At 43.2% G+C, this 26,613-nt stretch overlaps 3 protein-coding genes across 4 annotated transcripts; 1 reads left to right on the forward strand and 2 right to left on the reverse strand.

The window, feature by feature from the left end:
* Positions 1–1,076: 1,076 nt before the first annotated feature.
* LOC139566332 (26S proteasome non-ATPase regulatory subunit 14) lies at positions 1,077–16,745 on the reverse strand. Its single transcript, XM_071387449.1, has 11 exons — positions 16,518–16,745; positions 15,741–15,790; positions 13,924–13,995; positions 13,699–13,818; positions 13,506–13,576; positions 13,110–13,260; positions 2,565–2,672; positions 2,379–2,453; positions 1,956–2,081; positions 1,351–1,413; positions 1,077–1,257 (listed from the first exon to the last, which is right to left on the reverse strand). Exons 2-11 carry the CDS (start codon positions 15,786–15,788, stop codon positions 1,159–1,161), a joined length of 933 nt encoding a protein of 310 aa, XP_071243550.1. The 5' UTR covers positions 15,789–15,790; positions 16,518–16,745; the 3' UTR covers positions 1,077–1,158.
* A 1,507-nt stretch (positions 16,746–18,252) lies between these two features.
* LOC139566523 (motile sperm domain-containing protein 2-like) lies at positions 18,253–22,958 on the reverse strand. 2 transcript variants are annotated; one of them, XM_071387829.1, is made up of 10 exons: positions 22,101–22,958; positions 21,298–21,336; positions 21,148–21,202; positions 20,498–20,653; positions 20,265–20,362; positions 19,986–20,079; positions 19,800–19,896; positions 19,510–19,639; positions 19,258–19,360; positions 18,253–18,887 (listed from the first exon to the last, which is right to left on the reverse strand). In XM_071387829.1, the coding sequence occupies exons 2-10, from the start codon at positions 21,309–21,311 to the stop codon at positions 18,876–18,878; spliced, it is 759 nt and encodes a 252-aa protein (XP_071243930.1). In that variant the 5' UTR covers positions 21,312–21,336; positions 22,101–22,958; the 3' UTR covers positions 18,253–18,875. The 2 variants fall into 2 exon arrangements, with proteins under 2 accessions (XP_071243930.1, XP_071243929.1); XM_071387828.1 differs by having other exon boundaries at positions 21,078–21,202.
* Positions 22,959–23,012: 54 nt separating this feature from the next.
* Positions 23,013–26,398, forward strand: LOC139566524 (gem-associated protein 8-like). The gene is made up of 5 exons (XM_071387830.1): positions 23,013–23,103; positions 24,188–24,274; positions 24,550–24,595; positions 24,773–25,169; positions 25,384–26,398. Exons 3-5 carry the CDS (start codon positions 24,593–24,595, stop codon positions 25,641–25,643), a joined length of 660 nt encoding a protein of 219 aa, XP_071243931.1. The 5' UTR covers positions 23,013–23,103; positions 24,188–24,274; positions 24,550–24,592; the 3' UTR covers positions 25,644–26,398.
* Positions 26,399–26,613: the final 215 nt, after the last annotated feature.

A 26,613-nucleotide genomic window follows, 5' to 3' on the forward strand; every position in this document is an offset into this window, starting at 1 on the left:
GTCATTTTAATGTTATTGGAAAACAATGCTTCAAGGAGTGTCAGAAGTGTCATCAACTATGGCATAACTAATTGAAAAATGACAGCTAGTGACAGCTGGCAGCTAGGCAAGATTCACAGGGTGTGTCGGAAGTGGCACCTATTCACTATATACAGTTGAAGTCGGAAGTTTACATACACCTCAGCCAAATACATTTAAACTTAGTTTTTCACAATTCCTGACACTTAATTCTACTAAAAATTCCATCTTAGGTCAGTTAAGATCACCACTTTATTTTTATGTGAAATGTCAGAATAATAGTAGAGAATTATTTATTTAATCTTTTATTTCTTTCATCACATTCCCAGTGGGTCAGAAGTTTACATACACTCAATTAGTATTTGGTTGCTCGCACACTTTTTCAGTTCCAAAGTACGTTCATCTCTAGGACACAGAACGCGTCTCCTTCCTGAGCGGTATGACGGCTGCGTGGTCCCATGGTGTTTATACTTGCATACTATTGTTTGTACAGATGAATGTGGTACCTTCAGGCATTTGGAAATTGCTCCCAAGGATGAATCAGACTTGCGGAGGTCTACAATATTTTTTTGAGGTCTTGGCTGATTTCTTTTGATTTTCCCATGATGTCAAGCAAAGAAAGAGTTTTCCAAGCTGTTTAAAGGCACAGTCAACTTAGAGCATGTAAACTTCTGACCCACTGGAATTGTGAACCAGTGAATGATAAGTGAAATAATCTGTAAACAATTGTTGGAAAAATTACTTGCGTCATACACAAAGCCGATGTCCTGACCGACTTGCCAAAAAAAGTTTGTTAACAAGAAATTTGTGGAGTGGTTGAAAAACAGGTTTTAATGACTCCAACCTAAGTGTATGTAAACTTCTGACTTCAACTGCACATACAATACATTTGACCAGGACCCAGGGAACTACATAAGGATTAGTGTGCCATTTCAGATGCAGCCATTCTGTATAAATGGACCAAAACTTTCTCTCAGACCCATCTGAGACCAACCAGTCGAACCAAAACACGTCCCCCATGCTGCTGTTCTGTATATTATAGATACAAGTCCACGGTCTACCTTTCATACACATTTATTTTTTATAAAACAAAACAAAGAGTTAGAATATGAACAGTTAAATGCTGGGGGAGGGGAGGCTTCACTGAAAGACCACAGTATCCAACATGGCGGCTAGGCACTGAACAATGTTGGACGTCATCAGGACGTCGACGTGCTCCTCCAGGTGCCTCTTGGGATCCTGCGAGAAGAACGCAGTTAACAGGTTAAGGAATGGGCATTTATGATGATCGCAAAACAGATGTTGCATTCAGGTTACAGCGAGGACGGATACCTGCTTTCCAACGTTCTTGATGGCCAGCTGCTCAGGGGTCATCTTATCCTCTTCTTCGACAGCCTGGGATAGAACACAGGGACATTGATTCTCACTCAGACCTTAACATTTAAAGCTGGGTCTTGTTCATTATGTAAAGTAAAAAACATTTTGCAACAGAATATGAAAAAGTGTGGTTTATTTGATTTGACCTTATAAGAAACACAGAACATACAATCATACAAACATCAGATGCATCACACCTGGCCAGACCGCTCACTTTCAATATTTAAATAATAAATCATTCCATTTTCCTTTGTGTTAATGATGGTGCATTGATTGATTTCCGCGTTTTTAGTTTATGTTTTTTCAAGACGAGAGATGAGAATAGAATCGTCCAACCCATCAGGTATCTCACTACCACCCCATACACCATGCCTATATCTTGAAAATGATTGTTTCTGATTGGACAAGTCCAGGTAGTCCCTCCCTGTTTCAGTCCATTTTATTCTATTTGAATACTAATGAACACCACCCGGGATAACTCATGCAGTTTGCCCACGCAGACTGGTCTCAAAATACTTCCAGGCCCTCCCACTTTCCCCTTCTGATCCCTGCTTGCTCACCTTGTTGTAGTTCTTGGCCAGCTCCAGCATCTCCTTGACGATGTTCTCGTTGAGCTTGCAATGCTCGCTGTAGTCCTGCAGGGTCAGGCCCTCCATCCAGCTCTTCTTGTGCAGGTTCAACAGCATCTGGGAGGTCAAGGATCAAAAGTCACCCAAGGATCATATGTTAATGTGGCAACCAAGAGAGGATAGAGGCACCGTGTACATATGTTGAACGGTCGCACAGAAGATGACATCACCTGTCATTCAGGCAGGAGTACATACAGTAGGCATATTATGAAATGTTACGCAGTGGTGTAATTATAACTAACTCATTCAACTACGACAGTCAACAGTCCTCGTCTTTTTCTGATATTCTATACTCCCCTTAAAAAAAGATGTCATTTTGACATAGTATAGTAGATTTTCAGTAACTTTTCACACCTTTTGCTCGAGTTCATTTTTCCTGTAGTTGATGGTGATGGAGTAGTAATGCCTGTTCAATCCATGGATCAGAGCCTTGGAGGACAACAGATGATTGAAATAAGAACAGAAACTCTACATTCACTTGCATGTTAAAAAACACAGAGCTGGTCAGATGCGTGCTGGTCAATGGCGCCATGGTCTTACCTGGATGGAGGGCTTGTTCAGATGCCCCAGGTTGGAGGTGGTTTGCCTGGGCTCGTGTCCCAGAACCATCATGTTGGCATTGATCAGCCGGAACGCATCGATAACAACCTGCCCGAAATAACAAAAAGGAACCACATGTTATCTCACAGAGAGCAGAGGAACGGTGTCCGTGTCGATTTCAATTCAATTCCTGAGCAGAAAAATAAAATATATAACGAAAGAATTGAAAGAATGCCAAGTAAGTACAACACTGTGCTTTGGATCTAAGCCATGAGGGTAACGTTAGTGTGTGAGAATACTGTGAAAGGGAGAGTAGATGACTGGGGACGGAGGGAGATGGTACCGTCCCTGATCTGATGTTCACTAACTGCTGTAACCAGGCTGTCACTCCAGATGTGTGTAAACCACACCGAAACCACGGCCATGCCTGAGTGCAGTTCATGTCCCTAGTCACATCCTATTACTAGGCCCTAAGTTGCATCCTTTCAGGTGAGTAGACATTGCATAGTCATAGCAAGGCAAAGATATGCCACCATGCTATGAGGCTCTGCCAACTGCGGTTATGTGTGAAAGCATGACAGATGAGTGGCTCACGGTTACATTCATGTTAAAACATTGATGAGGATGATGGGTTTATGGCAGTCCTGACTTATTCATGCCTTGTTTACTAGATGTCACCCTGAGACCTGCGTCCATAAATCACTGTGAAATCATTTTACTACAAAGCATAGGAAATTAGTGTATTAAAACACATTTAGCTCTTTTCTCTCACTTGGTCTTGGCTGCGTCGGCCAAAGATTAAGTACTCGACTTTTAATACCCGCGTCGCTCCAAATTAACTCTAGGTTATCGTGTCTTGTGAGGAAGTGGGTCACACGAAGGAAAGGTGCCCGATCACCGTGAAACGACTGGCATTATTGTTATGTTCAATCTATGTGGTTTTATAGGCTGCTCATTGAATGGACCGTAATGTATTGTGTACAACGATATTCCGAGCGGCAGACAGAGTGACGAGAGACGGAGAAGGTGACAGGGAAGCAGGACACTGCCATGTTCTGAGCATATCAAGAGTAGGCTACATCTTCCACCAGCAAGACTTGGCCGGGAGACACCCTTTCCTCTAAGGCAGAGGGGAGAAACCTGCTAAAAACACAAATATTTCAAAACGAGGATTAGCAAATGTGCCCTGGTATTTGTAGGTTTGTAAAAATGTAATGTATATATTTTAATATTCTCTCTCTCACGCTTGGGTGGCAAAATATTATTAAGACTAAAAAGGTTTTAAACCATCCCCTCGGTCATCAACACACTACTCTTAATAGCAATCTAATGAAATATCTTTTATGAGATCGCCTGTGCTTAGAAACCATTTCTAATGTAAAACATTGGAGAGCTAACTTTCATTTCTAGTGGTGCACTCTCCTCTGAGCGGAGATCACACGTTGAGATGGAATTGGCTCTCACACCCACAGACAGCTCCGTGGAGGTGATAATAGACAGCTCCCCGGAGCACAGAGGCAGGAGGAGATAGAGGAAGTGCCATATGGGGCCCGTGAGGGTGGAAGAGAGAGAAAGAAACATAACAAGGAAAGGAGGGTGGTGGGGATGGGGGTGTATGATCAGTTCTAGATGAAGACATCTCAATCCCAGGAGATGTAAGAGTAAACAACCCTACACGGGCAGAACGCTGTTAGCTAAAATCTCTAACGATTTGAGTTTCCACCCAATCAATCAATCACTTGATTTTATGATTGGATGGATTGAAGTTTGCAGCCACGAGAAAGTCAACCTGTCACACAATTTGCATACAAATTCAATTAGAACATTGCTGAATAAAAAAGATAATCAAATCACCAGTCCATTCACAGCATTGGTATGTGCCATCACAATCAGGCTGGTTCATGGATGCAAACTGATGAAGGCCCAAAAAGAAACATGCAACAACAACAAAAAATCTGTGTAAACGCCTGTTCCCATTTTCTATACGTGTGCTGCACAAAAACCGGAAAGTCACACCTCTACTCAATACATCACATTGAATTTAGCTTCACACTTTTTGACTGTATAATAGAAAAGGCTACTGCAGAAAATAGCTGATTTGCTCATACCCAAAGGCCTACCTGTGATCGGGCAGGAGGAATGTAGTTAGGAATACAACTGCATAATTATCTGCATTTACATTGTGGCAGTAAGGGGAAGAAACACTAGGCCTATATGAAACCATCTTTAGCCTACTCTTCAGACAACTTTACACACATAGCCTACACTCACACCTTCTCTCTCACACACACACACCAAATGTTAGGCACCAAACAGAATTTAAAGTGAAACTGACAGCGTTTGAACTACTTTGCAGATATGAAACAAACAGACAACCATAATATGAAAAATATAAAACTCCCAGTTTATGCTTAAAAACCAGCTTTATAAGACTTTAAAAAAATAGGTTATATTTGACTCAGAATTCCATGTCGTACAGTAAGGCATTATTGGCAGAATAGATGGATGCAGTTCAATGGATGATTCATATAATTCCCCAATACATTTCTTGGTAGTCCAAAAAATATTGCTAGTCTGAAATATTGCTAGATACTGACTGTCTTCTGATCAACACCCCAAAAATATTGCTAGCAGGTTGTAAATCAAAACTGGCCAGTTATATTCAGTGACTGAATATTTTTAACAAAAACTGACGACTGTAACTAAGGCTGGGAATGTCAATATAATCAAACTACACTGTCGCGCCACTCATCTGCCACCCTCACATCACGTTTCAGCATAATAATACACATCCCCATGTTGTAAGGATCTGTACACAATTCCTGGAAGCTGAAAATGTCCCAGTTCTTCCATGGTCTGCATACTCACCAGACATGTCACCCATTGAGCATGTTTAGGACGCTCTGAATCGACGTGTACGACGGCGTGTTCCAGTTCCCGCCAACATTCCACAGGCCACAATCAACAGCCTGATCAACTCTACGCGAAGGAGATGTGTCGGGCTGCATGAAGCAAATGGTGGTCACACCAGATACTGACTGTCTTCTGATCAACACCCTTACTATTTTTTAACGGTATCTGTGACCAGATGCATATCTGTATTCTCAGTCATGTGAAATCCCTAGATTAGGGTCTAATGTGGCACTGTGTTCACAACGTTGAGATCAGCAAACCGCTCACCCACACAACGCCATACACGTGGTCTGCGGTTGTAAGGCCAACTGGACGTACTACCAAATTCGTTGGAGGCGGCTTATGGTAGAGAAATGACCATTCAATTCTCTGGCAACAGCTCTGTGGACATTACTGCAGTCCGCAAGAAATGTGAATCGCTTTGCTATCTAGCTATGTTGAATTTGAACAACATCCACAGTTAGCATATCGCTTAGTTCCGTTTGTATACATTTGGCATTGATCAAATTGGCGGGCAGGCAAGTTCCCATTCAGTTGTCAAAACGTGAGTTGGAACAAGCATGCATTGGCAGGCAAGCTGCAGAAGGATGAGCAGGCTAATATTCCCCATCATTTATCAGTGCAATTGAGACGGCCAACTAGCTGAAAAAGTTTGAGAGGGTTTCTCTAATGTTCCCTCGTTAGATTTTAGCGCATCACATTCTGGCTAGCTAGTTGTTGATCTTATTGTTGTTGATGTGCATAGGCAACGGAGTGAGAGAGCCTACCTTTTTATGGTTGTTTGATCAGTAGGACTGAAGTTCCCAAATGTAAGAGGACTCCCGTGGTATTTACAGAAATCCATTCAGGTGTATTTTATGGCTTTTGGCAAATGCGTTCTAATGATATAAAGTCACGCTGTTGCTACTGCCTGGTAAAACACAGTCCAGTTCAAATTGAATGACGGGTGGCAAATGGCTTATTTGCATATAGGCCTACGGTAACTCTGATTGTATTTACTGCAGCGTCTAATAATTATCCAAACGCACGGCCCCTTTCCCACTTTTCACAAATGCCATACATGACTATACTTCACTCGCAAACATTCTATGAATTTATGAAAACAACCATATCTAAGCGCTCACTTGTCAGAAAATGTAAAGCAATGGTGTTATATTCTTCCTGGGGGTGTATATGATCAGATTTTAATAAGACTTATGTTGCTAAAACGCCGTCAGTTCCAATTTAAGGAACACCAGAAAAAGACAGATTTTTGATTCAGATTTGATTTACATTGATCGGGAATCCTACTGTTGAATCATCTCTTTGAGTAGGCCATCTATCCCTGTTTCCAGTGCCATCCAAATGTGCATAGCCAAGGTACCCTGCTAGCTAGCCAGGTAACATCACTAAACAAGGTTTAGTTTTTGGTTCGTTATCAAACCAAACACTAGGGCCCGTGAGTAGTTTAAAACCGCCCGCGTCATGGTTAAAGAAATTGTACGTAGACGAGAGGGTGTGTTGAACTACTTTTTTAGCACCGCTGTGCCTTGGTTATAGGTACGAGGCAGAGTACCGTAGATCAGCAGTCATGTTGAAAGTTGCTCTGCACAACGGGTTACCAATTAAATAAAAAAACTAAACTTTTATAAATGAATTCATAGGCTACTATTTCATCCCTAACTAAAATATAGGCCTAGTCCCGACACATCTATGGTTGCTAGCCAAGCCGGCTGGCCGTTCATTCCATCAGTTGTTGCAAACCAAATGGTAGAAATAATGTCTAGATGCCTTCTACAGTCAAGGTAATGAACTGGCTTATTGAAATTATTTCCCTTTGCTTGTAGCCTAACATTTGGTTTGCAACAACGGGGGTTAGTACAAACGTTGCAGTCCGCCTCGTTTTTTTTTGGGTATTATATTTTTACCCCCTCTTTTCGATCTTGACTCATCGCTGCAACTTCCCAACGTGCTCGGGAGGCGAAAGGTCGAGTCATGCGTCCTCAGAAACAGGACCCGCCAAACCGAGCTTCTTAACACCCGCCGCTCAACCCGGAAGCCAGCCACACCAATGTGTCAGAGGAAACACCATCCAACTGAGGACGTGGTCAGTCTGCAGGTGCCGGCCCGCCCTCAAGGTCGCTAGAGTGCGAGGAGCCAAGTAAATCCCCCTGGCCAAACCCTCCCCTAACGATGCTGGGCCAATTGTGCACCGCCCTATGGGACTCCCGATCACGGCCAGAAGTGATACACCCCAGGATCGAACCTGGGTCTGTAGTGACGCCTCTATCACAGCGATGCGGTGCCTTAGACCGCTGCGCCACATTATATCAATATAGAAATTTGATCTCCACTGTCTTATTGAGAATTTAACTTGTCAGACTTCCCCGTGATAAACCGTTTTTTAGTATTGCTTAGAAAGCGTCCCAACCAATCACAATGCTTGTTTTAACCAACCCCTTGTAGACAAAATTATATAAAATGTGCGCTAATTCATGGTAGAAATGGGAGAAAGTATCTTTGGGCAATATGGGGTATAACTTTTGAGTGGATTGGCCTAGAATCTCACGGTTTTCAGTGATGAAAGGCGCAAGTAGGACTGTCACTGTCCTCTTTTTTCCCCCACTATGGCAGTGGCACTCAGAAGCTGCGTGACAGCAAAGCCTAGTCAGACTGGCCTGCTTGCTCTTACAGGTGAAATGAAAAGATACTATCCACTTCGTGAGCCACTTCAATAACTAAGCAAATGTAACAAACTCCATCACTGTCAGCTCTCTATCACAGCTAAATTACATTTTAAAACTGATGGAGATGCGCAGAAAGTATGGCGGGAGAGAAGCAGCTGAGTAGGCTATCGGCTGGTTAGGAATGGAGCTGGCTGCTCACAACAGTCACAAGTGATACTGGATGAAGCACTCATTCTGATATGACATCTGACATCTGATATTCTATTTGTAGGATGCATTCTGTGCTCAGTTATTCATTTCGATATGAAAACATACACCATTATTCATTGTTAAGAGTATTGGCACATCACGCGCCCTACATACACTGTTGTGCAGCTACCTGCCTGTGCTACCATGCTGGGTTTAGTAATAAAGCATCCAAGCTACTCCCTCGCTTCCTCCAACGCTGTATCTCCAGCCTGCCTCGCTACTCACTGGACCCTATGATCACTCAGCTACGCATGCCTCTCCCTAATGTCGATATGCACTGTCCATTGCTGTTTTGGTTAGTGATTGTCTTATTTCACAGTAGAGCCTCCAGCCCTGCTCAATATTCCTTAGCTAGCCCTCTTGTTCCACCTCCCACACATGCAGTGACCTCACCTGGTTTAAATGGTGTCTCCAGAGACAAAACCTCTCATCGTCACTCAATGCCTAGGTTTACCTCCACTGTATTCACATCCTACCATACCCTTGTCTGTACATTATGCCTTGAATCTATTCTTCCGCGCCCAGAAACCTGCTCCTTTTACTCTATGTTCTGAACGCACTAGACGACCAGTTCTTATAGTCTTCAGCCGTACCCTTATCCTCCTCTGTTCCTCTGGTGATGTAGAGGTTAACCCAGGCCCTGCAGCACCTAGCTCCACTCCCATTCCCCAGGCGCTCTCATTTGTTGACTTCCGTAACCATAAAAGCCTTGGTATCATGCTTGTTAACATTAGAAGCCTCCTCCCTAAGTTTGTTGTATTCACTGCTTTAGCACAATCTGCCAACCCGGGTGTCAGAGCCGTGTCTGAATCCTGGCTTAGGAAGACCACCAAAAATCCTGAAATCTCCATCCCTAACTATAACATTCTCTGACAAGATAGAACTGCCAAAGGGGGCGGTGTTGCAATCTACTGCAGAGATAGCCTGCAGAGTTCTGTCTTACTATCCAGGTCTGTACCCAAACAATTCGAGCTTCTACTTTTAAAAATCCACCTTTCCAGAAACAAGTCTCTCACCGTTGCCGCTTGTTCTAGACCACCTTCAGCACCCAGCTGTGCCCTGGACACCATATGTGAATTGATTGCCCCCCATTTATCTTCAGAGCTCGTACGGTTAGGTGACCTAAACTGGGATATGCTTAACACCCTGGCCGTCCTACAATCTAAGCTAGATGCCCTCAATCTCACACAAATTATCAATGAACCTACCAGGTACAACCCCAAATCTGTAAACACGGGCACCCTCATAGATATCATCCTGACTAACCTGCCCTCTAAATACACCTCATGCTGTCTTCTGCGATCACTGCCTCATTGCCTGCGTCCGTAATGGGTCTGCGGTCAAACGCTCCCTAAAACACTTCAGCGAGCAGGCCTTTCTAATCGACCTGGCCCAGGTATCCTGGAAGGATATTGACCTAATTGTCAGTAGAGGATGCCTGGTTATTCTATAAAAGTGCTTTCCTCACCATCTTAAATAAGCATGCCCCATTCAAAAAAATTTAGAACCAGGAACAGATATAGGCCTTGGTTCACTCCAGACCTGACTGCCCTTGACCAGCACAAAAACATCCTGTGGCGGACTGCATTAGCATCAAATAGCCCCCGCGATATTACATTTACATTTAAGTCATTTAGCAGACGCTCTTATCCAGAGCGACTTACAAATTGGTGCATTCACCTTATGATATCCAGTGGAACAACCACTTTACAATAGTGCATCTAACTCTTTTAAGGGGGGGGGGGGTTACTTTATCCTATCCTAGGTATTCCTTAAAGAGGTGGGGTTTCAGGTGTCTCCGGAAGGTGGTGATTGACTCCGCTGACCTGGCGTCGTGAGGGAGTTTGTTCCACCATTGGGGTGCCAGAGCAGCGAACAGTTTTGACTGGGCTGAGCGGGAACTGTACTTCCTCAGAGGTAGGGAGGCGAGCAGGCCAGAGGTGGATGAACGCAGTGCCCTTGTTTGGGTGTAGGGCCTGATCAGAGCCTGAAGGTACGGAGGTGCCGTTCCCCTCACAGCTCCGTAGGCAAGCACCATGGTCTTGTAGCGGATAGCCCCCGCGATATGCAACTTTTCAGGAAGTTTGGAACCAATATACACAGTCAGTTAGGAAAGCGAAGGCTAGCTTTGTCAAACAGAAATGTACATCCTGTAGCACAAACTCAAAAAAGTTCTGCCACACTGTAAAGTCCATAGAGAATAAGAGCACCTTCTCCCAGCTTCCCACTGCACTGAGACTAGGAAACACTGTCACCACCGATAAATCCACAATAATTGAGAATTTCAATAAGCATTTTTCTACGGCTGGCCATGCTTTCCACCTGCCTACCCCTACCCCAGTCAACAGCTCTGCACCCCCCACAGCAACTTGCCGAAGCCTCCCCCATTTCTCCTTCACCCAAATCCAGATAGCTGATGTTCTGAAAGAGCGGCAAAATCTGGACCCCTACAAATCAGCTGGGCTAGACAATCTGGACCCTCTCTAAAATTATCCGCCGCAATTGTTGCAACCCCTATTACTAACCTGTTCAACCTCTCGAGTCATCTGAGATCCCCAAAGATTGGAAAGCTGCTGCGGTCATCACCCTCTTCAAAGGGGGAGACACTCTAGACCCAAACTGTTACAGACCTATATCTATCCTACCCTGCCTTTCTAAGGTCTTAGAAAGTCAAGTAAACAAACAGATCACCGACCATTTCGAATCCCACCATACCTTTGCTGCTATGCAATCTGGTTTCCGAGCTGGTCATGGGTGCACCTCAGCCACGCTCAAGGTACTAAACGATTTCATAACCACCATCGATAAGAGACATTACTGTGCAGCCGTATTCAGAAGACCTGGCCAAGGCATTCGACTGTCAATCACCACATTCTTATTGGCAGACTCAACAGCCTTGGTTTCTCAAATGACTGCCTCACCAACTACTTCTCAGACAGAGTTCAGTGTGTCAAATCGGAGGGCCTGTTGTCCGGACCTCTGTCAGTCTCTATGGGGGTGCCACAGGGTTCAAACCTCGGGCCGACTCTCTTCTCTGTATACATCAATGATGTCTCTCTTGCTACTGGTGATTCTGTGATCCACCTCTACGCAGACAACACCATTCTGTATACTTCTGGCCCTTCTTTGGACACTGTGTTAACTAAACTCCAGATGAGTTTCAATGCCATACAACTCTCCTTCTGTGGCCTCCAACTGTTCTTGAATGCAAGTAAAACTAAACGCATGCTCTTCAACCGATCGCTGCCCACACCTGCCCGCCCGTTCAGCATCACTACTCTGCACGGTTCTGACTTAGAATATGTGGACAACTACAAATACCTTGGGGTCTGGTTATACTGTAAACTCTCCTTCCAGACTTACATTAAGCATCTAATCCAAAATTAAATCTTGAATCGGCTTCTTATTTCGCAACAAAGGATCCTTCACTCATGCTGCCAAACATACCCTGGTCAAACTGACTATCCTAATGATCCTTGACTTCAGCTATGTCATTTACAAAATAGCCTCCAACACTCTACTCATCAAATTGGATGTAGTCTATCACAGTGCCATCCGTTTTGTCACCAAAGCCCCATATACTACACACCAATGTGACCTGTTTATACTACCCACCACCAAAGCCCTATATACTACCTACAACTGCGACCTGGCCCTCGCTTCATATTCGTCACCAAACCCACTGGCTCCAGGTCATCTTTAAGTCTTTGCTAGGTAAAGCCCCGCCTTAGCTCACTAGTCACCAAAGCAGCACCCACCGGTAGCACGCGCTCCAGCAGGTATATTTCACTGGTTACCCCCAAAGCCAATTCATCTTTTTGCCACCTTTCCTTCCAGTTCTCTGCTGCCAATGACTGGAACGAATTGCAAAAAAAATAAATCACTGAAGCTGGAGACTCATATGTCCCTCACTAACTTTAAACATCAGCTGTCAGAGCAGCTCACAGATCATTGCACTTGTACATACCCATCTGTAAATAGCCCATCCAACTGCCTCATCCCCATATTGTTTTTGTTTTTTTTGCACCCCAGTATCTCTACTTGCACATTCATCACTCCAGTGTTTAATTGCTGAATTGTAATTACATTGCCACTACGGCCTATTTATTACCTTACCTCATTTGCACACACTGTATATAGACTTTTCTATTGTGTTATTGACTGCACGTTTGTTTATTCCATGTGTAACTGTTGTTGTTTGTGTCGCACTGCTTTGCTTTATCTTGGCCAGGTCGCAGTTGTAAATGAGAACTTGTTCTCAACTGGCCTACCTGGTTAAATAAAGGTGAAACACTTTATTTTATTTTATATATATATATATATATATATATATATATATATATATATATATATATATATATATATATATATATATATATATATATATATATATATACGTGTTCCTGTAGGTTGTTACACACAGACAGTAAAGTGAAGTAAGCCCGAGCAACGCGAAGTTAGCCGAGGCAAGCGGGTGGTAATGTTAGCTTGCCAACTTAGATGTTAATGTAGCTAGCTAACGTCAGCTAGCTAACATTTATCACACACAAAGTTGTTATTTGCACTATTGAAACATACATGCTTCTTATCAACTATAATCACAGCATTATTTTGCAGCCAGGTTGCATCCCAAATTTCCCAGCCCCCCCCCCCCCTACAAAACGTAGAATATCGTTGAAATGTGACGAGTTTGCATGCCTGTGGTTATTGGACGTACCTTTCCTTTGACGCTCTGGATGGGGTCCACCACCACGGCCACGGCTCTCTCCGACAGGGCCTCGAAACTCTGCTGGGTGTTGATGTCAACGCCTGACAGCCAGCAGCCAAATCCGGGGTGACTGTGGTACCAGCCCACCACCATCTCTGGTCTAGTTGGAGGAGCCACCGCACAACCACCTCAATTATTTTAGTTCAACACTATTACTGCACAGATGCCTTTCTTTGTGTCTATTTTACACATTTCTTTGTTTTATTGTTACAAATGACATTTTTCAGTTTTTAAGTGTATCCTGGAGTGTAGAGCATCTGTGTGACTTTGTCCTGGAGATTCTATGCCAAACCAAGTGGCGTACTAACTAACCAGTTTTGTATTAATAAGTCCGTATGCATTTACCTGCCAGTCTGCTTAAGCATATCCAACATTTTAGCTTGGAAGACGGGGTCCACGGCCTCCACACTGACACCCTATTGGAGAGAGAAGTGCTATTACGCAAACACCGGTGGAGAAAACGTCACATGCATAACTATAGAGTTACATCAACATTGTCCTGCGAGGTCTGTTAGTGGAAATGGCTGGGAAAACGTACAGTTCCTGACTGCGGCATGGCGAACACATCAATCACTCGCACAGTGTAGTCGTCCACAAACTCGCCCAGCATCAAACCCATGACCTCCATGGGCACACCGGCACGCCCGTGCTTCAGCATCTGAAGGAGATGGAAATACATGGTGCGACGTAGACGACTGCCATGGACACACGTAACGAGTTGGTATAAATTATAAATGGCAACTACTGTTGATTTCCTTCTTACCTTGAGCAGTGCCAGTGAGGAGATGTACACCTGCTCTGCAGTGTCTACGGCGGGGGCGTCTGTAGGTGGGCCCTGAGGGGAAAATAACAGCTTTCAGGCTATAGTTTACTATCACACAGAGGTGGTTAGGATGACAAAATACAGCTTCACTGCAGTTTATGATATATTAGTATTTTATTATTGACAAACTGATGATCATTGTTTAAAGGTAGACTCAGCGAAATGACGTTGCCACGAGTGGCACCGCAGATATTGAGATGAGCGAGATGCAAGACTTCGCTTTCACAGTGTCTGTGCATGACCACGGGGAAGTTGAGCCTCGTGCTTCAACGCTCTTAGTTGTTGCAGAAATTGACCAACTATGCTGTTTACTTTATGCTTCTACGTCATATCGTTTTGTCTACCTGTAACATATTTTGTTGACAATAAACACCACCTTCAATTTGACGTAAGCCTAGCCACTAGCCAGTGAAAAACCCAGCAGCATTGCAGTTCTTGACACTCAAAACGGTGTATCTGGCACCTACTACCATACCCCATTCAAAAGCACTTAAATCTTTTGTCTTGCCCATTCACCCTCAATGGCACACATCCACAATCCATGTCTCAAGGCTTAAAAATCCTTATTTAACCCGTCTCATCCCCTTCATCTACACTGATTGAAGTGGATTTAGCAAGTCACATCAATTAGGGATCATAGCTTTCACTTGGTCAGTCTGACATGGAAAGAGCAGGTGTTCCTAATGTTTTGTACACTCAGTTATGTTCAATATCCTGAAAGTAATATTGTAATTTAAACGGTGATCTGAAACCCTGCATGTCAGAGAGGAAGAGGTTAAAAGAAGACACCCCCCCCCTATTTTTAACACCTCTGTAGGGTGCCAAGGCAGCCACTTACTGGAGGTGTTAATTGGCAAATTCAACGCCAGTCGGGAGCAAGCTCCTCATTGGCCTCGCCTTGCAAGGCTTGGCCACTACGAACACAACAAAGTGGGCTCTTTTTATTTCTCTCACCAAAGAGCGCCCCAGGCCCTTTTGATTGGGCAGGGCTACACTACTCTAAAAACATGTTCCAACAAAGCATGCTCGATAATAGCGCAAGGGAGACACTGCAGTGGTTAGTCAGCCTACACCATAATTCTTTACTTTCGATTAGGCTACTTAGAATTTGTTAATACATATTGAACAGAATGCCTTAATCTATTCTCACTATCCAGTTCACATGAAAAATAATGTTTAGAGCTAATAGGCTATAGCTAGGAAAACTATTCAACTTTGCAGAGGTTATTGAGTGAGGCAATTGGCTCCCGAGTGGCGCAGTGGTCTAAGGCTCTGCATCTCAGTGCAAGATCCATCACTACAACCATTCCCTGGTTCGAATCCAGACTATCACATCCGGTAGTGATTGGGAGTCCCATAGGACGGCGCACAATTGGCCCAGCGTCACCCGGGTTTGGCCTGGGTAAGCAGTCATTGTAAATAAAAATTTGTTCTCAACTAACTTGCCTAATAAGGGTTAAATAAAAATATATATAAGTAGGACATTTTTATAACACTAACTCTTAACCTGATTTTGTGGGCTATAGGGCAACAGACTAATACTTACAATATTTAAGACAGCAGAGCTGTGCCTGCCTATTCCACCCATCTCAAGTCAGAATCACTCCCTGTTTGGTGATCAGGGATAAGATAGGTGTTGTAGATATATAGCTAGGATAGTTATAGCCCAATATTAGAGCTCTGATTCATTATTGAATTAATGAGACAAGGTCTAAAGGCATTCCATAGCGACAGATAAATCATGGCTGAAAACACACCTGACCCAGTCCGGGCATTCCTCCTCCAAGCCTCAGCAGCCTATCCATTTCTGTTGAGGGAAATAAACAGCAATGAACGTCAACCCTATTTATCATCTTCAACCCGATTACTTTCTAAACAAGATATAGATAGTAAACTACAAAACAGTTGTTAATCTATTTAACCAAAAGGCAGTAAAAAGAGCAGGATGGAATGACATGATGGCATAGTTTGCCAGTTAACGTTAGCTCTCAGACAATATGATTTTGTGACAACCCCATCTTTTTCACAGGTAGCTAGCTGATTTTCCTGATTAATCTGGAACGTCTGCTTTCAGACAGTACCATCTAGCTATTTTCCGGACTATTATATAACTAGATACATTAAATTGTCTCATCACAAATTCTTGATAATGACAGTCAAGTGACTACGCTAACTAACGACGTTGACAGTTAACGTTAGCTAACGTTACATATTATAGGTAGTTGGCTAATCAAGGTAATGTTATCTACCAGAACAAATAAAACAAATGTTAAAACGCGGTATAACAAATTCTTAATAAAGAGTGGTCCCTGTCAACTAACCAACATGTTTGACTAAGTTTGCTAACGTTAACCAGATAAACTGCCTTAGCTCGCTTGCTAGCGGTAACGTTAGCATAGCGACAGTTAGCTAGCTAACGTTAGCTCTTTCATTGCACGAGAGTCGAAAACCCGAACTAACTAGATAGCAACTTCTTCGGCGTGGATTATTTTCTTCTATGGTAGTGACAAACATTTGTGGGAGTGCGATTTTACCTATTCAATCTGTAAAAATGTTGTAAAGAATAGTCGCGTGTGATAACTATTGAAGTCTTGCTTGCTACAATGAATCAGCCAGAATTCCTCATTCAAAACAAATTCGTCGGAACATTGGGTACTTCCGGCGCCTTGATGACCACTTCCACTCTCCGCTACATTCTGCTGTAGGTCGCTTTCTAGAAGCAAGGGGGAGCTGAATGCAGCTGACTCAGTGTCCCTTAAACTGCACCAGCTTGTAAAGCAGTTTGTGCATTTAGTACAGACCCAAATTGATGCTCAAAGCACCAAATATTAGTATGATACAAACTAGGCTAACAAACCTGATCCAACCTTTGGGAGAATGTATTATTGCCATTGTCCCTAGCTACCAATGTGGGCATCCTAGTGCAGCCTGCTATAATTGTCACATCATACGATTATATTCCCCTGAGATCTGTAGCTTGTTTGTCGTGCAATGACTAAAAGTTGTTTTTGTTCTGCTTCCAGTCTCACACAATATATAACTGTTGGTCCCCCCATTTCCATCCCTGGGGTTTTGACACATTGTAATTAGCTTCTTACTACACCCCCACAATGGCTCACATACTCTTCTCTTTATGGATTTCTAGTATAACCAACATTTGGGTGGCAGGCAGACATAGCCTACACAGAATGAGGACACATCACAAAACAGTTGTGGAACATGTTCTTTGGCTTCAAGCCAAGACCAACCAATAGCTGATATTACAGCTCATTAGACTCCAAAGTGTCCAATAGAAGTATAATAAATTGGTTTAAGCTACAGAACCATTGTCAACAATGACAAATAGAAGATGGGGGCAATACGATCACCACTTAACAATCACACATACTTTATCTAATGTGCCAGTTGCTGTAGATCTCTACATCTGTTCTTGGAAGGCCGTACCTCAGCATCAAAGGGGGAGTCAAATAGTGAATCACACTCAATTAGTATAATAACAGTCAAGATAATTACACAAGCAAACTACCAGTGAGAGAAAAAAACACCTAGTGATCACATCTGTCACACGGAATGCGTGTCAGCCATTAAATCGTCTATCTTTGTCTGAGGTGTATCACCAAGCCGCCATGTCCCCAGCTAATCAGTGGAGGTGTTGGCAGGAGAACGTTTGTTTCTCTCTCCATCTACACCTCCCTCCAGAACGCCTGTCACATCAGCGGAGGTGAAAGGTCACCCCGGCGCCATCTGCTCATGGCGGGGGTCCTCCGCCAAAAGATGCCAACCACACACTGTGCAGTAGAGTAGACCAATTAAAAACAACGTTGCCTATTTCGTTCAGAAAAATGTATGAACGTGTCACTCCCAATCCCTTGAAGTGAGTTGGATGTGGGGTGCATAGTGACAGACAGGTGGTTTAAAAAACAACCCTTTGATTACTTCCGTAAATATCTCAGAATGTGCATCAGAGCACAATTATTTTGCTTTGGTGTCAATGGGGAGAGAAGTGAGTGAGTGTTATGATCTTTTAATCAAATCAATAAATGTGTTTATTTCATAGAGTGTATGTAGGTATTTGGTTGGTTCTGCTTCTTCAGCTGAATCGAGGGAAAATGCTACAGGACTGTTACAGTGTAACAACTAACGTAAATTACACTGTGAAAACACCAAGATGACATGTTGGCTATAAAATTATATTCTTGGTCTTCCATTCATATAAACCCTTAGTAAATAGTTCAAGTTAGACATAATTCAGAAGATAGGTTAAAAAGGTCCAATGCAGTTGTTTTTATCTCAATATCAAATCATTTTCTGGGGAACAATTAAGTACCTTACTGTGATTTTAACTGAAAACATGGTCACCAGGCAGACTAAAACTCCATACCATCAAAACGGTCATGGCGAGAAGGGCTCCAGCTTTTGTCAATTTAATGTAAAAAGTTTCCAACCGTAACCTAATTCTCCTCACCTGCTACGAAAAGTCAAGTCTAACATTAATTTGACAAAAGCTAGATCCCTTCTAGCCATCACCCACTCAAACAGCTCTTACACTAAAAGGGCATTATCATTACTTTCATAATTTCACAGTATTATTCCAACCTGATAGTGTGGAAATATAATTATATTCAGTGTCCAAAGGTCATAGAGTGGATTGCGAGTAGTTCCTCATATTTCTGCTCCAATCAGAAATCCACTTTCATCCTGACTCCACTGTAACTGGTCCTTTGGTCTTCTTCCTCCACTGTAGGAAAGTTTCAAAATGGCCACTCCCCAGTGTACTGTATGTAGAGCGTGGAGAAACGCAAGGCCGTCAGTGCAGTCACCAGTACAGTCAAGAGCTTCTGCCACCACAGGCAGCGGTCCATCTTCTGTTCCAGCCTGGAGCTGTTGGCCATCTACTGAAAGAGCTGGGGGTGGAACAGAGGGCACCAACAGCAACCGGGGCATATTAATTTGGCACCAAATGGAAGAAAACAGACCGAAACATGGTGGGACTACCTGCCCTTGTCTTCAGTTGCAAAACATTTAAAGACGTTTTCCCTTCCATATGGAACACGACCCAGGTGAAGTATCGGACCTTTTTCAGACCACAGACTGACTTCAAATGGACTTGATAGATTGAAAAGCATTTCAGCAGGCAAAGATAATAGTAAATATGTAATTGTCCTACTGATATATTTGCATAATAAGGATGTGTGTGTGTGTGTGTGTGTGTGTGTGTGTGTGTGTGTTTGTGTGTGTGTGTGTCAGTGTCTGTCGCCTGAGGTCACAACTCACCGTGGTGTGCTTGTCTTGGTATCCATTGGTCTCCATTTTGTGAGACCTGTCAGTCAAAGGGCTAAGTGCTGACTTGATGCCCTCCAGCATGCGACACCGCAGCCTGAAGGTAAAGAAAGTCGAAGACCATTGGTGAACAGTCCCTGCACATGCGTCCTCGAGGCCTTGTTGCCTTTGGTGACAGTCAACAAACCAGTACTCATAAAAACTGGTTTGAGTTGTGTTCTGTGTGTGTACAATGGATGATGCTACCTGTGCTCCATTATTTTAGCCTTTGGAACGCCCTTCCAGAAATGGGCGAGTTCTGTGCTCCCCCCACCGCTACTTGGCTCCATCTCAGCAGCCATGACTAAGAAGCGATCCTGAGGAGAACACAGGAACCCTGAGGGCCAATCAGAGAGGAGGGAATTCGACCACAAACAATCAGAGGACAGCAACAATTCCACATGGGCTAGTCCTTGACCTTCTCAAAACCTGAATGATGGGTTTGTATTACATAGAGACAGAGGAGATGGAAGAATTAGGGCTACGATATGTAGTACCTCCATGCAGGGACACAGTGATTTCCATACTCTCGCCCGCCCCACAACTGCTACTGCTTGGCTTCACCCTGTACTTCTCTGGGGCTGTGGTCCGCACCTGTGGCAAACCACAAACAACGGTGCTCTCGTACGAGTACATTGTAATGATGCAATCACACACTTAAAAAGAGCAACATGAGAACTGACCTTGAAGGTCACTTGGTTTTTGGTGACATTATTAAGCATGTTCAGACATCTCTTCTCACCCTCTCTGTGCCCAAAGCACAACTCATCATCAGGACTGGAAAGAGAGAGTGAGAGTGCCACATATCATCTCCGTCTAGCAGCCTCAGTGTAAACAGTGGCCTCATAACCTTGAAAGGTAGTGTGAGGTCTGTGGTTGGAAACTGTGTGACTCAATACATTTTGGAAGTGCTTACACTATACTGTGTGTATCAGGGGAAATACACAGAATCCAAAGTTAACCTGATATAGAGTAAGGTGCCTTTGAAAGTGACGGTTGGCCTACGGGATCCTTTCCATCTGATGGAGCCATCATTGTCCCCATCCTCTGCCAAGTATACCTGCCTCAGACAAATAGAAATAAAGGACACTAATGTTACTGTTACTGATATCATTCAACGCACTTATGAGATTCGAAAGTGTAACAAAGCTCATTATTAAAACCAAGTGGCGTCGTAAGGGGAACGAAGGACAACATTTCTGGTTCTGAGTGTAGGAGAGCTCGGCTCCAGGGTGTCCTTGGCCTCCAGGTCATCATCCTTTGACTCAGTGTCATCCTCTTGTCCAGTCTCTGATATGGGGTTCTGGAAGACGTCATCAGGCAACGGTGGGTAACTGAATTTGAATGGGTCCTGGGAGAAAATCAGAAAAGAACTCCATAGTAAATGCAATGCATTTGTATTACATCAATTATTTATCAATGTAGTATAACGTACTGATGATGAATTCTGGCACGGTGTGTGTGTATACAAAATAGTATTGGTTTATGTACTGTATGCATGATACCAGCAGATGGAGTTGTTTGTATGCATGCAAGTACGTGTGTGTGCACATACACAGTAGCTTTACATGAGAACATGGATGTATGACTCTTGTATGTCAGTCATGTGTCTGTCTTGTGCATCATATGCACTGCACTGAAAGTAACGTGCACGCATGTTGTCATGTTAGCCAATGGGCATACACAGATGTTTTAACATCTGCATGTGCTTATGTTCTCAGTAGATATTTGGATGTATGGGGGTCATTGTGACCATTGAGTGGTAAGTTACACACAGTTCCTCCCATGTAGAACGCGAGGTGCTCCTCATCAACATAGATCTGGATGTCACTCTTGGACACAAACTTCAGCTTGTCGATGGCGTCTTGACTGAGCATGTCCTTCACTATTTTCAATGCCGCTATATATAGAAGATGGGGGGAGTGTAGTTAGTAGTATTGACTGCAACAGTGACATTGAGTGGAAGCATAGCATTTTGTTCTTTAAGTGACTCACCATTCATGATCCATGGCATCTCGTACATGAGCATTTTGGCTGAAATGAAATAGAACACATAAATCATAACACAAATCATTTTACATCCTCTGTAGGCAATAAAGGCATGCAATTGGGTTCACTGAGTCCTTTTACACTATGGGACCAAATGCACCACCAGATGGAAGCCACAGGCGGCTGGTAGCAGCTTAATTGGGGAGGACAAGCTCATAGTAATGGCTGGAAGGGAATAGATGGAATGGTATCGAACCCATGGTTTCCATGTGTTTGGTACCATTCCATTAACTCCATTCCAGCCATTACTATGAGCCGTCCTCCCCTCAGCAGCCTCCTGTGTTGGCAGCCCACCAGAAGAAAGGGATTCTTACAGAGCAATCTAGGGTAATACACTTGGAAGCAATTGATTATATATTTGATCAAATCCATGTCCTACAAGAGAAAAGAGAAGAGAGAATTCCTATCGTTCAAATAAATATTTTCAACAAATAAACCAATACATCTTTCAACCCGGCATGTGAGGAGAAACTTATTTTGAAAGCACACAGCTGTACTGTATGTCTCCTGACATATTTTGAGCCCCAAGCTAAGACATGACCTAGAATGGGCAATGGAGAATACTTTGTCTCAACGTACTCCAGACAATGCTACTGTTTATACCATCTTATGCTCCTAAGAAACCACTTTAGAGAGAAAAATGGTATAATACATTTAATAGTCCGCATCTAGTACTTCAGAGATTGCCATCTACTACATGTTTGTGCTTGTCATGCAAAAGGGGAATGAGAGGAGAGCAGACATCTTACAACACAGTTTAGACCCGCTTCGGACATGTCAAAGATCACGGTGAGGGGAATCCCTGGTTCCCGCCGGGCGTAGCTCTCCAACCAGAAGGCCACGTACCTTTTCTTCTCCGTGCAACTTAACCCTGAACCAGACTGAGCAAACAACATACGTGTAAACCTCAGTGGCCTTCAAGGCAGATACCCAAATAGCTCAAAAAGACAAACTGTAATCCACCATACAAAAATTAAAGATTGCCAATCTCAATCCTAACTTGAATTGTGTGTGCACCTAAATCAGGAAACTACAATCTGAATAGTGAGATGCATAGAAAAATTATCACAGCACCCCAAAGAGGATGAGGCTTTTACAAGCGATAAAATGATGAGGGTGGCCATAAATTAGGTCTCAGAAACAACATTTTCACAACAGAACCTTCTTGATTGCCAGTGTTTAATTATTATTAAATACATACAGTTTGTTGCCTTCTTTATCGTAGCGGTGGAGATAATGCATGCCAGACTCAAATAGAGACTTTTGAACAGAGCTTTCATGATGTCTGGAAGACAAAGGGATATTAAAAAATGAATCAAACCGGACTATCAATGCTGTCTATAATAATAATAATACATTATTCTTACATATTATACTTATATAGCGCTATTCATTACAAAAAGAAATTTCAAAGCGGGAAACATCTTATCAACACCATCATGTTCAACCAGTGGAAGTTTGTGAGCAATTTGCAGAATGCACAATAACAGGGTATGTGTCCTAGCCAAGCTATTCTACTGTTCTTTGTTGGAGCTATATATTCATTATTATGTATCCCTGTAAAAAAAAAAAAAAAATCCCTGTAAAAGCAAAGGTCAATCCACCATTCAGTTTGAAATCTTTTCTCCACTTAAGACTCATCGATCATCTTCAAGGTGTCCTCCACCACAAAGTGGCGCCACTCCAGATAACCGTCAACCAAAACATCATCCTTCCATAACCTGTCCACATCCCTGGAGTCATACTTGTCTGGTGAGTCTGTGGGAAAATGGATGACACTCACTATTATTACTCTGTGCGTTTGTGTGGTACATTGAATCCAGTTGAGCTGCAGTGCACTGCCTCTGTCTTTAAAAAAATGTGTGATAGTTTCAGGTTAAAGTACTCGACTTATGATTGGTATGGACAACTATGCAGCGTCAAAACAATGGCATATACTGCACCACACACACCTGGGTTGATATACACTTCAAACGGTGTAAATGCACATGGATTTCAGTGTTCTCGGGAGAAATGTTTGCTGTTGTTGCGCAATCCTACTTTAGCCTACTCAATACACAAACAGCTGTTCCAGGACTACAAGTAGACACCAGAGCGCTCACCTTGTACATATTCGATACGAAATAGTTTTCTTGTTTCCTCTATGTTCTTTTGAATGTCCTGTATGAGAGGAAATGTTTCAAAATATCGCTAATTCTACAACTAGCATGTCAACTTTTACTGTTATTATTAGGCTTACCTGCTATGATATAGCCGATATTGCGTCTGTCGTGCTCAAAAGACAAGAAACCAAAACCAATTGGTTAGGATGTGTACCTGACGCGCTGTCTGGGAGGAAGTAGACCATGATGTTTCAATGTGTCAGCTGTTACAGACAACTAACAGACAAACTGACACTCCAAATGCTTAAAAGCCACAATTCCATTTAGACAGTCTGACCCTGCCACTTTGATTGGTAAAGGCAACATGGATGCAATGATTGTACAGTATGAGGTTGGATAGTTTACAACATATTTTGTAGTCAACAATATAATGACAAGAAAAACAAACGATTTAATTTGGACTACAGCTGTAGCAGAGCACATGCATCACGCACAAATTGCATATAGAAAATATTCGACACCTGTGTGTGTGCCACTGCCAATTGCCAGGTGAACTTCTCTAGACCAGAGTTTTACCAAGCTTGGTCCTGGGGCCCCCCCATTACTGCACGTTTTGGGTTTTGCCCTAGCGATATACTCAAATCACCAACTTGCTCTATATGTATTCGTTTGAACTACTATCCACTAGGTGGCACCATGTAGTCGTGAACTAAATATACATATTTATTTCAAAGGCTTCTGGGAGATTTTTCTCCTGGTTCTTGGTTGCTGTATGCAGCGCGTGCGTTTGTCATCGCTTGGGTGTACTGCACTAAATGAAGGTAACGAACTACATACGTTATGTATCGTGCATTTATTCACAATGAGATACCGTCTATAATAATGTTATAGCTATTGACGTGTGAGGATATATCTATTTTATTTCTGACTTGTGTCTAACCGCTAGCTGCCTCCATCTTTGTATTGATATCGTTGTTAGCTGCTGATAACTTGCTTGCTATGGCTTCCCTGGAGCTCCTATGCTAGCCAGCTAACGTTAGCTAGTACTTGTTTTGAAATGAAGTGTATTATGACCACAATGCATTTCCTTTTACAGACAGTAGCTGCGATCTAAACCACGCTGCAGGAGAAACACCACCATGGTAAGGTGCCTTTCTAGAGTCAAGATACCACATTAGACCTTTTTGGTTAGCCTTGCTTTGCACTTTTTGGTTAGTTTTGCACGTGAACGTTGATGAAACAATGTATGTTGGTTGGATGGATGTTATCAATGAATCATGGTGATAACAATGTCATCCATCCTCTGTTGTCCTGGACAGGTGGACCATGGTAGCATCTACTCCTGGTTTGCCCACCCTGTGTATGGCCACTACTGGCAGCATTACCAGCAGGCTGTGAACTGGCACCAGAGACACAGGCAGGCCTACAGAAAGGCCTGGGAGGCTGCCTACGGGCCAGGTTACCCCCAACAGTACCCCACTGCCCCCCAACGCTATGCAGACTGGCATGGGGGGGAGAGTGGGGGGAGGAGGGCAGAGGAGACGGTCGCTGCTAAGGACCATGAGGAAGAGGATTTGGAGGGGGGCACAGATGACGAGGAGGGGGACGGGGAAAGTGGCTCGGACAGCGAGATCGAATGTGATGTCAGCAACATGGAGATCACAGAGGAGCTGCGCCAGTATTTTGCCCAGACTGAGCGGCACAAGGAGGAGCTCAGTGAGTGTGTGTCAGTCAGTTAGTCTCTACATCTAAAAGTTCCACAATGAGTGTTAATAACTCTAGAACCCCCTGACACCACAGTCATATGGTTTTTTGATTTTATTGCTGTATAAGTAGACAACTTAAAGCACCATTACAACTACATTTAATGAATTATGAAGTATTCTGAGGCTGACTTTAAAAGCCTTGTGTCTTGTGTTCCTCCCTACAGAGAAGCAGCAGCAGCTGGAGGCGGAGCAGCATGATAGTTACGTGTTGGCCGACCAAGACATGCACAGAATATCCTGGCACGGCAGGTCGCTGCCCCCCTCTGAGCGGCCGGGCGAGCGCCGAGGTGCTGAGATGAAGAAGCTGTACGGGGAAGACGCGGCAAAGATCCAGGGCATGGAGACGGCCATGCAGCTCACCTTCGATAGAAACTGTGACAAGAAACAGCCCAAATACTGGCCCGTCATCCCTCTAAAACTGTAGCTCCACTACGGACATCTATCTTCTTCCAATGGAGCTCCCCCACACACTGTTCCAGTCTAGACAACCCCCTGAAACATAGAGCTGAGAAACTGGGTCATGTTCAGTAGGGAGGAAACTGATTGAAACGGAGAGGTACTACCTGCAACCTGATCACAAGTGCCTTAACATTCCCCTCCTCTCACCATAACATCTTATGTCAACCAACATTTTTGGGGGAATTTTGTTTCTGTCATTCTTAGCGAGTTATTTCTGTTCTTCTGGTTTCACAATGAAATTACAGAATCATAAGATGCAGGCAGAAGAAGAGGACAAGTATATACAATTTGCATAAATGTTAAAGCTCCCCCAGCAAATTGAGTTTACAGACTCAAAAGTGAATCTCTTTTTCAGGCCACCTGTCAACGAGCATGGTTTCATATCCAGGTAGCCTTCAATCTATAATCTTCTTATTGTTGTCGAGGTCGTTTTTTTTATTTTTTGGGGGGGGGATTTCTTTACTAGTTAATTCAACCCTAAATGAAGAAAGATTGCTGCTAATTTGGTTTCACTAGATCGTTTTGATTTCATCGTCTTCAGACACTGCTTAATAGCCTCCGACTCAATGTTTGTCTGCTTCTTTCTCAACATTCAGATGAGTTGTATCTGCCTCAGCGTGCTCAGGTAGAACAATGTGTTGGTGTCTTCCCGTGTGTCTGTGTCATATCAAAATCGTAAGCTTGTTGATATAGTTTTGAATAAAGAATGTTTGTGATGAATTGAAACTCTAAATACGTTATCAGATTTGAAATGTCAAATTCTGTGTCACTGAGGCTAATGATCATTTATGGCCCTGTAAATTGAATCTTGGCACATTGATTTAATTGGGTCTGTGTTCTGTTATATATGAGAATCCAGCCACTGAGTGGATTCTGGCATAGTTGTAGTGAAGGTTTTGGCCTGATTTTTTAAAGCAACTTCACCTAACCTTAGT

The sequence above is a fragment of the Salvelinus alpinus genome, chromosome 38 (genome assembly GCF_045679555.1).
Source record: "Salvelinus alpinus chromosome 38, SLU_Salpinus.1, whole genome shotgun sequence".
In the NCBI taxonomy this organism is placed as follows: Eukaryota; Metazoa; Chordata; class Actinopteri; order Salmoniformes; family Salmonidae; genus Salvelinus; species Salvelinus alpinus.

Bases quoted from the DNA above. Each gene is read 5' to 3' on its own strand.
- LOC139566524 (XM_071387830.1), top strand. The intron at 25,170-25,383 runs GTGAGTGTGTGT...TCCTCCCTACAG, and splicing joins GCGGCACAAGGAGGAGCTCA to AGAAGCAGCAGCAGCTGGAG.
- LOC139566332 (XM_071387449.1), bottom strand. From the start codon at position 15,788: ATGGATAGGCTGCTGAGGCTTGGAGGAGGAATGCCCGGACTGGGTCAG. The intron at 13,819-13,923 runs GTAAGAAGGAAA...CATCTCCTTCAG, and splicing joins CCTCACTGGCACTGCTCAAG to ATGCTGAAGCACGGGCGTGC. The intron at 1,258-1,350 runs GTATCCGTCCTC...TTCTTCTCGCAG, and splicing joins TCAAGAACGTTGGAAAGCAG to GATCCCAAGAGGCACCTGGA.
- LOC139566523 (XM_071387828.1), bottom strand. From the start codon at position 21,331: ATGCTCATGTACGAGATGCCATGGATCATGAATG. The intron at 20,654-21,077 runs GTGTGTAACTTA...ATTTTCTCCCAG, and splicing joins CGTTCTACATGGGAGGAACT to GACCCATTCAAATTCAGTTA. The intron at 19,361-19,509 runs GTAGCATCATCC...CTTTACCTTCAG, and splicing joins GCTAAAATAATGGAGCACAG to GCTGCGGTGTCGCATGCTGG.